Source organism: Nannobrachium achirus, assembly GCF_963921795.1.
Source record: "Nannobrachium achirus genome assembly, chromosome: 6".
Lineage (NCBI taxonomy): Eukaryota > Metazoa > Chordata > Actinopteri > Myctophiformes > Myctophidae > Nannobrachium > Nannobrachium achirus.
This window is the reverse complement of record NC_137815.1, coordinates 43,476,299-43,491,693: the sequence shown is the minus strand read 5'-3', so window position 1 is coordinate 43,491,693 and position 15,395 is coordinate 43,476,299. Positions and strand designations below refer to the sequence as shown.

At 39.2% G+C, this 15,395-nt stretch overlaps 1 protein-coding gene across 1 annotated transcript; it reads right to left on the bottom strand.

The window, feature by feature from the left end:
- Positions 1 to 7,655: 7,655 nt before the first annotated feature.
- Positions 7,656 to 13,673, bottom strand: mrps16 (mitochondrial ribosomal protein S16). The gene is made up of 4 exons (XM_080727824.1): positions 13,539 to 13,673; positions 11,922 to 11,952; positions 10,364 to 10,630; positions 7,656 to 8,795 (listed from the first exon to the last, which is right to left on the bottom strand). The coding sequence occupies exons 2-4, from the start codon at positions 11,932 to 11,934 to the stop codon at positions 8,662 to 8,664; spliced, it is 414 nt and encodes a 137-aa protein (XP_080583950.1). The 5' UTR covers positions 11,935 to 11,952; positions 13,539 to 13,673; the 3' UTR covers positions 7,656 to 8,661.
- Positions 13,674 to 15,395: the final 1,722 nt, after the last annotated feature.

Genomic DNA, 15,395 nt, shown 5'->3' with positions numbered 1-15,395 from the left:
GACTAGCAGATGCAGTTGACAGCCTTGGGATTTCAGTTGATTTTGAAGATGTTTTGGTAGTGCTGATTGAAGATGCAGAAGCTGGATTCGTTGGAAAGACAGTGAAAGGTTGAGATTCACTAATTTTCTTTGTTGATGCTGTAGTATGGACTGTCATTTCTGATGTTTCACTGATTTTAACAGTTGAAGAAAGAATGCTACCAGTTGGTTTTGAAGACTGTGACGACCTTGTGGATGTATGAGACACTCTTGAGCTTTCTGTTGGATTTGAATATATTTTCATAGTGCTGAATAATATTTCAGAAGTTGGATTCATGGCAATACCCGTGACAGTCACATGGTTATTTTGAGACTCAGATGGGCTATTCATCGATGTCGCAGTTAGGACTGATCTTTCTGATGATTCACTGTTATGAAGTCTTGAAGTATGTCTGCTACTTGTTAACTTTGATGATGGTTCAGGCGTTACAGATTTAGATGGCACTGTCAGGATTTCATTTGCGTTTGAAAGTGTTTTGTTATTGGTGAAAGAATCTGTTTTACGTTTCTCTGATGGTTCAGGTTCAGATGCAGTACTTTTAAAAGCCTCTGTTGAGGTATTTTTGGAAATGTTTTCATTTGATGGTTCCATTGATATCCAGAGGCTTTCTGGATTTCTATTTCCTTGGGTTGTTGAAACAAGATCCTCTCTGCTTAATGAAACTGGTGATTCTGTAGAAACACTTGTTCTTGTTTTTGTTAGGTTATCCACATTTTTAAATAATGGACTAATTCTGAAATCCTCCAGGGGCTCACCATCCCCAATGTTTTTTTCATTTGTTAGGTTTAGATCTTCATATTCGTCCATTACCTTCTGTTTCCTCAATATGTGGTCAGCTTCATCTTGTGCTGGATTCTTATCTCCTATAGAATGACAATATACTGTATGTGAGACATACATTTTTATTCAGGCTCTCAGCACTATAATACATCCTTGCAACAAAGTATGACTTCTTAGTATCACCCATGGCATCGGGTTAGCACCAATACCTTTTTTTTTTTCATTGTGTTTCTCTGTTTAAAGGGATATTTCACTTTAAAACAAGTCTTGTGTCATTTTATCATCTACTCTGGCTTTTGTGTGCCCCAGACAACGTTTAAGGTGCTAAATTTAGATATCTGATATTCATTATTTCAGAGACACATCCCTGTTAAAATTCAATCTCCAACCTTTAATGCTTGTCCCCTATGTGTGAGATGGCAGTATTTCAGAACTTTTATTATGTCTATACAACACACAGAGTGACAGAGATAAACAAGAACGCCCACAAACGTCACATCCGGTTTTAGCGTGGGGGAAAGATTTAGCTTGGCTCCATAGAAACCAACAAGCTTAAATCGTACACAATCATTTGGATCACTTTCAGAGAGGTTTTATGGACGATAGAAACATTGACAGACAAGAAAGAGTAATCAGAATATCATCTGGAACGCAATCGCCCTCAGAAGAGAGACACAATTATCAATGAAGCTGCATGCTGTCATTATTAAGCTTGGGTAAAACCTCCTTAAAACCTCTTAAACCCTCTAGACTAAACCTGAGTTTGCTCTGTATGGCTACTTGTGATCGCTTTTTCAGTCTACAGCAAATATTGCCAGTCTATGAGCTCACACGTCTTGAGCTTGTAGATTGGCTATTCTTGGTTTATGTTTCCTCCAGAATACGGAAGCTGGTGTTCAAGTGGTTTGTAATCAGAGTCAGATTAACATTATATCTTATTGCATTTGTAAAACAGGGCAGTGCTACAGTAGTAATGTCTCCTAAACAGAATAGTGTTGGGCAGTAACTTGTTGTCTCCACCAAAACTTTGTATGCACACTCCCTTGAGACCAAGGGAAAACCTTTGCCCTGCATATCTGCCTTTTATAGCGCCACCAGGAGGCCAATTTATGTAAAACACATTTATTCCTAATCCTTTCAATTTTATCCAAATCAGAACACAGCATCTCCATAGACATGTGATCAAGACGCATCTGTCCGGTATTTCATATTCCATCCTAATTGCCTAACATTGCCTTCCAAAGTTTGCAGTTTTGGTCCATTTTGAACAATATGACTTAAATCATGAACGCAGCTTGTGATTTCAGAGAAATTCTGCACGTACATTCCCCCTATGTCAAGGAACAAATGCCACTCTTTTCACATTAGCCTGTTATAGCGCCACCAGCAGGTCGACTTTTACCAAACAAATTTTTAGAACAAAATGCAGTGTCACATAGAAGACATTGCACCCTTTTCACATTTAGCGCCACCAGGACCTACCTGACCTGGTGGAGACCTGTGCTCGGAAGAGCACTGCTTCTAGTTTCCTCATGATATTCATGTGGGTAGAACGACTATAGAACTGCTGCTACTATTACATTTTACATTAAATGAAAACATCATCATCAATCCTTAAGCAAACAAATTAATTCTGTCAGTATATACAGTAAACCAAAATCATAAATACCATTCTTTGAAAACACAGAAACTGTACATGCTGTACCCAAATTAAGCCTCAAGTGTGAAAGATAAGGCAAACCTTTAAAAAAAAACTTTTCCAAAACCACACAGTATCTAGCAGGAATCTACTAGCAAATTATTGCAATTATACATTCCCAAAACATTAGTCATTTAACTAAGTACCGGTATGTTCACATGCTTGTGCACTTGAAAACATACCTAAAAGTAGAAGACAAAGACTAAAGCTGTGCTTGAAGAGGTTTGGACGGATACTAAATTAGGGCCCAAACTAAAGCAAGTCTATATAGCTTTAAGGGATATGGAATTGGAATATGGATTGTTTAAGGTCTAAAGGCAAATTTTATACTTCACTGCATGACATTTTCTGCAGAATAAAGTGGTCGAGTGGAAGGGTCAACAAAGTAGGCTACTGGGCAAGATAAAGATAAAGATACAAAATATCTTTCTCAATTGAATTGGATGCCCAGTGGAAATGACCCTTTATACTTAGTTGTGCCAGTTACGCTCGCCGTAAATATCCAATCTACAAGCTCTATAGGATTCTTTGCTCACATTAATAAAAGCTAACACTTAATATGCGCATATTCATTACATTTCTGCCGTTATTCTGGTTGACAAATAATTAAGGTTGTTAACAACTTGTAAGTATACACAAAGGAATGGTTTTGTAATTGCAGGATTACAATGAGTGTCAATTAACCTTCACAGCAAATTTTATTTTTTTAGACTATACAGGTCCACTTTTACTCTCAGAATTTAACAATTAGGATTTTATATAATGTGTAATGTGTGCGTGTGTGTGTGTGTGTGTGTGTGTGTGTGTGTGTGTGTGTGTGTGTGTGTGTGTGTGTGTGTGTGTGTGTGTGTGTGTGTGAATAATAATGATCTATTATTTCAGAAATATTAACAATAACCTTGATGATGCTAAAGGTAGAATAATACCAAATACATGTAAGTCGTAAAATTAAGTCTAGTGATTGTGTATTACATAGTGGGCTATTTGTTATTTTAACAGAAATATGAACATAATAATCTTTGCAGATTTGTCATATGGATTCATAGAAAATATCAACTTACCCTTACCCTTTTCTTTTGCAATCACAAAAATCTCCAATGTCATAAGTACTGCTAGAATGGCAAACACTCTTTTCCAATGTAAGGGTCCGAAAGGGACCCACTTCTTCATGTTCATATTGATTCAGATCATTTTTTAAGAGAAGAAAAAAACATAAAGCTGAAATACTGTATTTCAACAGCTGCAATATCTCAGTCCCTCTGAAATTCAAGCATGTTTAAGTACAATCGTTAGATAGTCTTTGGATAGACAAAGTAAAATGTTTGCACTTGGAGGGAGGCTATATCAACATTCTATATGCCCTCAGCATTGTTGATCATGTATAGTTGACACTCCTTAGACAAACTCTTGAAATGATCGAGGCTGGTGTTGAATTGGTTCTGAAGTTCTCAAGGTATATACTCATACCCTCACTCAACATGTGCTTCCATATACACGTGAAGACTGTAAGACCGTCAGATTTGACGTCACAGGAGAAAAGATAAACAGCTGGAGTGGAGTTTGGATGGGCTTGCATCAATGAGAGAGGAGAGCGTTATTAATCAGCATGTATGTCATTTACCCGGAGAACAAGCTCTGGGATATTTCAATTGATTGATTGATTGATTGATTTAATACTTTATTAACCGTTTGAACAGATAAGTACAGTATAATACAAGGTCTACTGAAAGGTTTTTTCCTCGAATACACTCATGCACAATATTCAGTGATTGGATTCCACATAGAAAAATGGTTTTAATGCCATCGTTCTCACTTTCATAAATATCAACATTTTACAATTATCCTCTGCTTTCTTCCTTTCACATTTTGTTTTGCATATGTTTCAATATTGCTCACATGATTGTTATCACACCTTACATAGCACTTTTTCAAGGTACCCAAAGACGCTTACAAAACTATCAGCAGTCACTTCAGCATGTTAGTAAAAGCGAAATAAATGTATAGTTTATCGTAATTGTCTAATTTATTTTCAATCTATATTAATTGTTTTTCATTCTTCTGGAATTAATATATTATTGCTGCTGAAACATTGTCTTCTTATGTTTAAATGTTGTGTAGCAGTTTTGAGTGGAGCTGTGGGTACAAAACCATGTTGAAAAACTGTAATATAAAAACAGTAAAACTGTAACAACACAAGGACTGTAACCACTCCTCTAGTGTGTAAGACGGGTGAGCAATCCAAGGTTAATGGTTTTGTCCCTGATACTGATATATATATATTTGTTAATGGTTCATGTTCATATCTTTTATCAATAAACATTGTTCTCATCTGACCTGACGGAGATACTGTATGTGGGTCACCTACACCCTCCACCTTCTGGCTAACTGTGAAGCGTGAGCTTGTTGTTACTCCATGGAAGTCAGTCACCAGGCAGAGATATGCTTCGTCGGGGGTGTAGGCGGATCGCTGCCCCCAGGTGACAAAGTATGATGACCAACTGACCATCTGACACCAAGGCCATGCTAAAACCGCGGGCTGGACACAACCTTGGGCTCTGTGGAACTGAGTGCAAAGAACACACACAGTCTGTGCCTATCTAGAGTCCTTGCTGTTTCAGGGGCCAATGAGCCAAGCCAGGGGCGGAATTGGCTCAGGGGTAGAGAAACCGTCTTTAGAACTCAGAGGGTTCCCGAAGCGTTCCCAGTTCGAATCTGGGCTCCCGACACTCTTAGTGTCGAAGAGTCCTTGAGCAAGACTCTGAACCCCTAGTTGCCGGTGAGCAGGTTGGTGCCTTGCATGGTTTCCTCTGCAATCAGTGTATGAATGTGTGTGAATGGGTGAATGTAAAGGCGCTATACAAATGCACCATTTACCATTTTCAAAATCTACAGACTGATGAGAGGATTATTGTGGGAACTCAGGCCGTGGCGAACCCAGGTTGCCATAGCGGTGCCTATGTTTTAGTCTAGCCGAGGACATCTTTGCTCAATGGAAAATACCACGCCTGTGATCCAAGTGTGGAAAATGTACAGCATCTTGTCATATTCAGATCAACCTATGAACTGGCCCCACACTGAACTGTCATCTACTGAGTGTCATTCATATACCAATGTCAAAGCACCATTTTGTCAGAGAGAATCATTGAACCTGTACTGTCCTTTGTCTGTCTCTCAAACACAGCAAATCACAAATATACTCTGATCATTCTCCTGTCTTATTTCTTTGAATCAATTCTTTGTTCATGGGAATATGAGTCTGTTGTTGTTTCTAGTCCCTTTCTTTGAACCTGCTGGAGAAATTTGTATATTTTCTTTCTTGTCTTTAATTTTGCAATAGAAATAGTCTTATTACCCTTCACTTAAAGTGATAGTTCACCTATTTTTGACATAAAGCTGTGTGAAATACTTTCCATTAAAACAGTGGTTAAACATGTATTAATTGATTACCAGAGTCCCGTGGTCAGAGTTCTGGTCAGTTTTAGCTGAATATTAAGTAGTTCCAATGGGGTGGGGGCCATTTGGCGAGACCCAATCATTGAAAATAGATTAATCCACAAAACTAGCGTTGTTTGTATTGTTGGCCTATTTCTACCATATAGAGTGAGGTTTCGTTCTGATCAGCTGACTGCAAAGCACCTTGTTTTGGGGAAATACGTTGCAGCGGCGTAGTGATACTGATCACAAAAAATAGTACCATGTGACAGAGGGGTCAAAGTTGAACGAAAGTTGGTCTATTTGGTAGAAATAGGTCAACAATACAAATGACGCTAGTTTTATCTATTTTTAAAGATTGGGTCTTGAGCCCCTGCCAAATCACCGGAACTACTTTATATTCATCTAAAACTGACCAGAACTCTGACCACGGGACTCTGGTAATGGATTAATACATTTGTAACCACTATTTTAATGGCAGGTATTTCACACAGCTTCATGTCAAAAATAGGTGAACTATCACTTTAAGCTACATAAATAAATGAAAAGATTTATATTGAATGTTAGTCCTTAAAGGCCAGGAGAATCTTATATAGTAGGTCTACAAAGCCAGAAAGTAATTTGGCCAACTGATGAAATGAGAATGACTGGAAATTAATTTTATTTCATTATTCGGAGGGGCCCACTTGTGGTACTTTGCCCCTGAAGTGAACACATGAAAATATACTGTTATAATTAAATGTCTGCTGGCTGCGAATTGGCTTGTGGTCAATGTTTCTTTTGAACCCCCCAACCCTTGCAGTACCAGTACCAGTAAAATAACTAGGAATGTGTTGCACTGCTGTGCACCTTTTGACCTTAACTACTATAATAAAGCAATAGGTTGTTGCATGCAGTAATTAATGTGTCTCTTAATACAGCAAACATTGAATACACTTTGTTGTTGACAGTATACTCTACAGTATTAATACAAAATGTACGCACTGTCAATCAGTTGGAAATGGCAACATGAACTCAATGTGTGGGAATGCTACTTTGCGTTGAACAAGTGGTAATAGAGACAATTCATTGTAGGACTGTGCTCAGTAAGCGATGATTAATAAATCATTGCTTCACGGAAGACTATGAGATATAACAAGATAAAAAGATCCTTTGTCAACCTGAATTTTATGGAAAGTAGTCCACACCTGAATGTATTTATAGGCCTACGTTTATTTGGACTGGACAGCACGAATAACATTCTGTGTAAATACACCAGATTTTTAGCAAGAATGCTAATTTCCGTCCCTGGTCCGGTGGTCCCCATATGAGAATTATCAAACAATCACTCTTCAAGTAGCCTGATAGCACCTCTGGAGCAATTAATTTAATTGTGAATGGCCCAACATCTGGTATTGTCAATTTAAAGTTGCAGATGTGTTTCATTACTACTTTCCCTTTTCTGTACTTTTGACAATGCAATGTGATGCACTGAGTTTGTACATGGGCTATTTTGAAACAGTTGTAATACTTCCCCTTTATTACTGTTAAGTACACATAACGTAGGATTGTTTCATGTGTGCAGGAGAGAGAAAAATAAACAAAAAAGGGGAAGGTGGATCAAGTTGGATCAAAACAAGTTAATTCAAATTCTTACTTAGCCATTGCATGGATAATGATTAAGGGGTTAGGAGGAAAACACAAACACACACAAATACAGTATTGTTTTAATTTAATGAAGTCACACAAAAGAGTTATACAAACATACATATGTGATGGTACTGGCATGGTATTGGTCCTGTGTGATTACCGATGGATTTATGAATACAGGAAATACTGTACGCTAGGGCTGCAACAGTTAATCAAACTAATCAAAGTAATCGATAAACAAACAAACTAAACATTAGAAGCACTGCTTCATTCATTAAAATGCATCTACCTATCTATATAATGTTCAAGTTGTCCACCTATGCCTCTAGACAAAAAACTGGCAAGCTTCCGGAATTCTGAAGGACGCTTCCTTGTGCGTCACAGAATGGGATGCTCGGTAGGCCAATCAGATCCCTCTTTCCCACAGCAGGGGGCAGAGTGCCTTCCACAGTTCCGCCAGTCCTGTTTTACCAGTCGCGCCAATGAACTGCAGCGGCGGATGAGGTATGCAGCTTTTTATATCTATGATGCAGGGTACCAACAAGCTGATCGATGTATCACCTTTTTGGAGCAGTGCTAACAGCTCCCACATTTGCAGCTATACTTTCGTCCATGCCTTACCCCTAAATGTCTTTGACTTTTGAAAAACATTTTAAAATACTTCAAATAGCCAGTCTACATCGACACTGTGTGAGCTTGTAGATCAGCAATTTGAAATAATAAAAATGGCTAAAAGGTTTAGGGACAAAAATAGAGCCCTTGGTTTTGTCTCTATGTATGCATGTGCCACATTTGGTTTAATTAAATTAACTCATAAAAGGCACCACTCGCAGATTTCTTTTTATTATCAATTCACCTTTCAATTATTTGATCAATTAAAAACATCCATCAAATAATTGCTAAGAAAATAATCAATAGCTGCAGCTCTACTGTACAATACAGGATGTCACCATGAGCAACCAACCCCACACACACACACACACACACACACACACACACACACACACACACACACACACACACACACACACACACACACACACACACACACACACACACACACACACATCCCAGATGCCACTCATAGTTCTGTCTGCTTTTCTCCATCCTCCAGTCCTTCATGTGTTTCCGTCCCTATTGCTGCCTGCTGTGCTGCACGCTGACGCTCTGCCTCTGTCACAGTCATGGGATGCAGAGGGAGGAACCCAGCCAATCCTGCAGAGAAGTAAAAGAAGAAAAATAAAAATAAATCTGGTTCACGAAACAATTTTGGGGTAACAATGTTGCTCAGATGGAGCAAGCACTTTGTGGGGGTAAAGAATTCAAGATTGACCTTGTGTAAAGATTCTGTACATGTGAAATATGAATAGCACTATTGTATATAATTTGACTGATGGCAACATGCAACAGGTGTGGTTTCATCTCATGGTTTTGTAGTAGGGACTATGGGTCCTTAACTCATCCAGTGCCAGGAATCTCCACTAGAGGGTGCCCAATGGCCAGAGAAACAAAGAGAAACTTTGTGTCATGAACAGGAACAGGATGAAGTTAGCTTGAAGTTAGCTATTGGCTACCAAGCATTTTAGAAGCCCTATTTTCGGCGATTTAGCCGTGATTAAACCTTGCGCACCTCATGGATATGCATGGAACAGAGAAAATGAGCTCAAAAGAGCCTGGATTGCATTGGAGTGGACGGCAAATATCGGCGGCGCGACGCTCTCGCGGGCCGATGTAAACAGATCACGGCCGGTGACCGGCTCTAAAATTTAGCCCGGTGCTTCGGTAAGGCCTCTGGATGTTTTTTTTTTTCTTTTCTTTTTTTAAAGCCGGACTAGTTCGGGATCGGCACCCCGAACGATAAAAAGCCAGAAATAAAGCCGAACTAGTTCAGGATAGGCACAGTAAGAGTTAAAGCAGCAATATGTAACTTTCCTCTTCCTTCTTCCTCTTTTTTTATGGCTATTTGTTATGCAGACCTTTCTGCTCAAATATTTTCTGAGATGCTTGTTTTTTTTTTCTTCTTTCCTTGTCTCCATCTTTTCTTCAACAACCCAAGATCTGTTTCCTTGCAAAGCAAATGTCCTGAAGTACTTATTTATTATAAAATACTTAATTCTGGGCTTCATCATTTGTAGCTGCGTCATGACTAGACCACAAAGGGACCATTATTGTGTGACAACATAATGGTCTGTACCGTAGCATTCTTCGACCCACTGGGTGTGGCAGAGTGAAGGCCACCCCGAACGCACTATTCCTGAATTCCATGTCATGCTATACTGCACGTTCATATATGGAAAGCTGAATATAAAGGCTTTCAGGGAACAGTAAATATGAAATGTGTTTCTATTGAGGACAATTGCTGACAAGGTGTAGGCTGTCGTCACAGCGAAGGATGGACCTCCTTGATTAAACACATCACCCTTAAAAGAAAAGTGTTAAGATTGAGCAATACTGTTCCACCCAGAAATTAATGATATTCCATTCATACATGAATGGCGAAATAATATAATAATAATATAGGCCCCACGCCTTGGAGAGTTGTTTGTACATTTGCACATACGTGAAATTTAATCTCTGCATTTTAACCTATAACAACTAGGAGCAGTGAGCAGCCATATGTGGTGCTCGGGGAGCAATTAGGGGTTAAGAGTCTTGCTGAGGGACACACATCGACACATAGCTGCCTGCCCACTGTGCCCAGCAATCGTACCTGCGACAACCAGGAGCTCTGGCTCCCCAGGCAGGCTCCCTAACCACTCTACGGCCGCCCCATGCATACACACCTAGGAGTTTTGCCACCGGCTTTGTCGTGTGCGCTCCACATCCCATCCAGTACTTGATTCTGTCATAGTTGAAGCTGACGAGCTTCTCATTGTAGATGTTGGGGAGGGGGTCGTAGGTACCCAGTTGCTCTATGTATTTGCCGTCTCGTGCCCTCTTGTTGTACGCTGCCACTATTCTATAGAAGGGCCTGTTGGCCTGCTGATGGCCAGCGAGAGCCAGCCTGATGACAACATACCCCCCATGGTACTTCTTTAGGAGGATGGATGCTGCAGGGAGAAATGGACACGAGAAGCAATTTGTAGGAGGAGAAACGTCATACAGGAGTTGTTTTCACCAACACCATCCCTGGTGGATCAAGAAATTAATCCAAAATCCAAATATCAGACATGAAAACAGATATTGCAGCAGCGACTAATAAGATGTTTGCGTTGCATTTAGGTAGCAGCATATTGCAACCTATAAGTCAATTGTTTATTTGACAGGAAGTAATTAAGATCGGACCATTAGGGACTATTTTTTCCTTCCTATTGTTAATTATATCTCCATTAATTACCGTAATACCACAAACGTATATGATCTAAAAGTCTGAAAACATTTTTAATTTCAGCTTATTCACTTTTCCACCACACACACACACACACACACACACACACACACACACACACACACACACACACACACACACACACACACACACACACACAATCTCTGTATATGATGACATTCACAGTAGCACTAACCCTTAAATATGAACACGAGTATGTGGCACACATACTGCCAGGTGTTGCGCATACATGCTAATTTAAGCAATATTACACTCGAGGGTGTTTGTTATCATGAATATCATCAGCCTGCGTTGCCTCAGGAACGAGCCCGAAGGGCGAGTTCCTTTGGCCCTCGAGAGTGATATTGCGAATTTGCGATTATACAACCGTTGCCCTAAAGAAATATTTTTTTTAAAACACGTCAATTTCATTTCATTGTAATTAAGATATTCGATAAAAACGTGTAATTTGTTAATGCCATGTTTCGCTACTATGTCCCTGAACTTCACATGAAAACTGCTAGTGTAGCCGCTAGCATAGTGTTGGGAGTCTGGGACAGGCGCAGCTGATTTCTTTGTTTGATTAATGTTCAATAACACCACAAATCAGATTGCTTCCTCGGAACTACCTTGTATAATAGTTTACATGGGTTCAGTGCACAGTAAGAATGTCATCCGTCACTGACATGTACAGAGAATGTGGTCCTTGTGTGTGGAGATATTTGACGTACACAACACCTTTTTGCCCAGAACTTTAAAATGGTTATGAAACAAGATGACAATAAGTGACCAGTTGCAGGAATTAATTAGTGGGTGAATACAATCATTGAGTACACATGGACTACTATAAATTACAATGTCTGAGAAAATTAATCCCTCTAATAAAATGCATCGAATGTTCTATGGCTATGTATGTAATATATGTAATGAATGAAATATCATAATTATATGACTAGGTAAGCCACCCTTGGAAAAGGCACATGGGCATCAAATACTATACTTTAATTACTTACAAAGATGCACCATGTTGCTTGTTGAATTATCCTGCAACAGAAAAACATAAGAAAATAAATTAACAACCAGACTTGTATCGCTATCATATCATATACTAAACACATTATTAGCATATCATATACTAAACACATTATTAGCATTTCATACAGTATGAAACAGAGCTGCTACCTTTAAATGCATTTTGAGAAAAAATAATGATGCTATTTGTTCCAAAAGCTTTATACCCTGTATGTATGTATATATAAAATGTCACACAATGCGACATAACTCTGTTTACACAATGCTGTACCCCCTCCAACTGTATATATGTTCCCCATTTTCAACAGTTTTTATGCTTGCTTTGGCAATTTTAATATGTTTTCTCATGCCAATAAAGCTCCTTTGAATTGAATATTAGCTACTATTAGCCCTAGAATGTCTGTGATTATATTACATACATACATTTAATGTAATCCAAATACACAGCCACAGCTAGTTCCTATGCCCAGTTATTTTATCAAATACATGCCAGAACATTCAAATGGATATGAACATCCGCCTCTGCAGTTCATTGGCGCGACTGGTAAAACAGTACTGGCGCGGAAGTGTGGAACTGTGGAAGGCACTCTGCCCTGTAGAGTAGACAATATGCCTTCCAGTTGGTTCCAAGATTTCTAGCGGAAGTGCTGCGTTTAACGGAAGTTACGTTAGGGGAAAACCGGGGAAGCTCACACGGAAGTTGAACGCTTTCTGCCTTATATTGTCACCAGGCTTTTCTCTTCGCAGATGAGTAAAGCCTGGCTACGCGAGGCTACCCCTGCATTGGGAAAGAGAGAGTCCCGCTATCTGATTGGCCTACCGAGAGCATCCCATTCTGTGACCCACAAGGAAATGTCCTTCAGAATTCCGGAAGATTGCCAGTCCTCTTTTACCAATGCCCCAGAGCTGGAGGAGGCGTCTACCTTTTTATGTCTATGGCGGTGAGTACATAACACACGCAGCCTGCCTGCAGGCTGAGCGTCCTATGGTTGTGTATTTGGAATACATGAAATGTATGTCATCATATCACAGCCATTCTATGGCTAAATGGCTACATAATAGCTGGAACCAGTGCTTTTCAACCAGTGGTCCTTGAGGGGGTTCCAGGTGGTCCTCAGTTAAATGATGGAGAGATGGTAACCAAATGGACCCTTAGATATTTAACTCTTGAGAGGGTAAACTGAAACCAAATGGACCCTTACAAGTCCATTTGGTTCAATTTTACGCTCTCGAGAGTTAAATTATTGTTAAACATCTGCATTACTTAATTTACCATAAAGTCTACACAATCAGAGAATGTAGATGAATTGTTATTTTTGAACAACGTTCTCCCATGGTAGCACATCAATAGTACAGCATGAATGGAATTGAGGACAGAATCTTATTCAACAACAAAATATTCTTTAGCCTGAGAGGCTACATCTAATCAAATGGTGGCCCGTGGCTCAAATGCAGAACAAATAATGAACCTTGGATATGGAAAGGGTTGAAAACCACGATAAACTGGTTTATATAAACTGGTTTTATTAAGCATGATAATGATAGACGACAGCTGAGCTAGATTAACACGTCACACAACATTAGGTTGATTGAAATACCTGTGAAGCTCAAATATGTCTTCTGTTACAGCTTGGTAGTAATATATATAATTACGTTTGTATCTGGTAAACACTTTAGACAAATTCTTTTTGCGGCGTCTATCAATAATGTGACTTTCTTCAGGACGCAGCCATGTTTACACAGGAAGTCACGTCATGTGCTTTTTCCTTTCCTCTTCTTTTAGTTTCATGGTGGGATGTTGTTTCAGGTGCATGTCGCCACCTACTGTACCGGAGTATGTAGTACGAGTCCCTGGTTGGATTACTTCACACAGACAAATGGATGGAGAGGTATTATTCATAGTATACGGTAAGTAATAATAGTCAAACAGAAGAAAGGGAGGATAAATCACGAAATGATATGTTATGTTATATACTGGATCTTCAAATATTCCTTCCAATACTGTATTTCCACCACCGCTTTATGTCTGTGTCCCACTCATAGGTCCCACTCGCAAATTGGCCGCTAGATGGCGACGTCGTACCGCAATCTGCGCAGACTGTTTATGAGACAGCAGTGGTTCTCAAACTTTGAATTTTGAAAGTCCCCACTTAACTTGCCTACACTACACATGGAACTAAACGGACCGTTAGGGACAGTGTACAAATGGTAACAGGTCCAATTGGTTCCATTTGTACACTGTCAAAGTTACTTGTAAGGGTCAATTTAGGCCCCCATAGTTTGCCATAAAGGAACCTAGAGAGTCCCTGAACCACTGCCATACAGGACATACAATTTATGAAATAGATGTGGGGAGTCTGACACAAACTGGATTTTTGGAAATGCCAAAATTTGAATTTAACAAAATGTTCGCTGCAATGTAAAACTAAATTACACCATAGGCCTATTAGGACTGTATGACTGTGACACATATTATTAGCTATGGATAGTAAACATAATAATAACATATTATTTAAAATGTAATTAGGCTTATTATGGCACACAGCTTTTCAATCCATCCCTGCTGCTTTATGTAGGCCTCTGTATTTCCAATATGCTTAGGCCTACAACAATACTGGGGTTTCAACCAGTTTCTACTGCTGACCCTAGTAAGGCAAAAACATTGATTTCCTGAAAGTGACCCCGTGGACGGAGGGGTCAGAGCTTTGTCTGATTAGCTCTGGATGTCCGACCTTTGGAAAGCCCTCATCCTCCTGTCTTAGAACATGGTGATTTCACACTCTGATTTTTTTCCTGTGTGTGATAAACACGTGGTTGTCTGTGAGTCGAGGTCAGTGAAGACATGAAAAGTAGAGGAGTTTCCTCTTTAAAAAAAAAATCATACCAGTATCTTCTACACCCTGATGGTCTGTATTTGTAATGTAATTTGTCAGTATTTAAAATACTTTCAAGAAAGGATCAAAATGTCCTCCAATACTAATACTTGTGTCAGTTGTGATGGAGTGTACCCATGTTTTATTTAATCATTCTTAGAGAAAATATGAGAAAGACAAAGATGGATAAAAATGAATAATATGGAATATTTCACATATCAACACACATAAATTTAGATTGTGTTTTTTGACTGTTTACACATCTGTAATTGAAGAAGACAATAACACATTTCACAACATGACTTGTAGTTACTCATGGAACTTTTGAATAATATTCTGTGAGATAAAACACTTTCTTTCCTCAATTGAGATGCCTGCAATTCAAGGGAAGCACCTCATTACTGTGCTGACCACTTTTCCGTGGAAAGAATCAGAAAATGAATAGCGGCTTTACATACTCGCGCAGCAAACAAAATGCATCTTACATGGTGAATCTGTAATGCGTGATTATCTGAAGGCTGACATTGATTCCAGTTGCGGCTCACTCTCTCGTGAGGACCCCATGGTCTTTGGGACAGCAAG

Excerpts from the sequence above, each read along its gene's own strand:
- mrps16 (XM_080727824.1), bottom strand. Across the intron at positions 8,796-10,363 it reads GCCGGTGGCAAAACTCCTAG|GATTGGCTGGGTTCCTCCCT; the intron begins GTGTGTATGCAT and ends ACTTCTCTGCAG.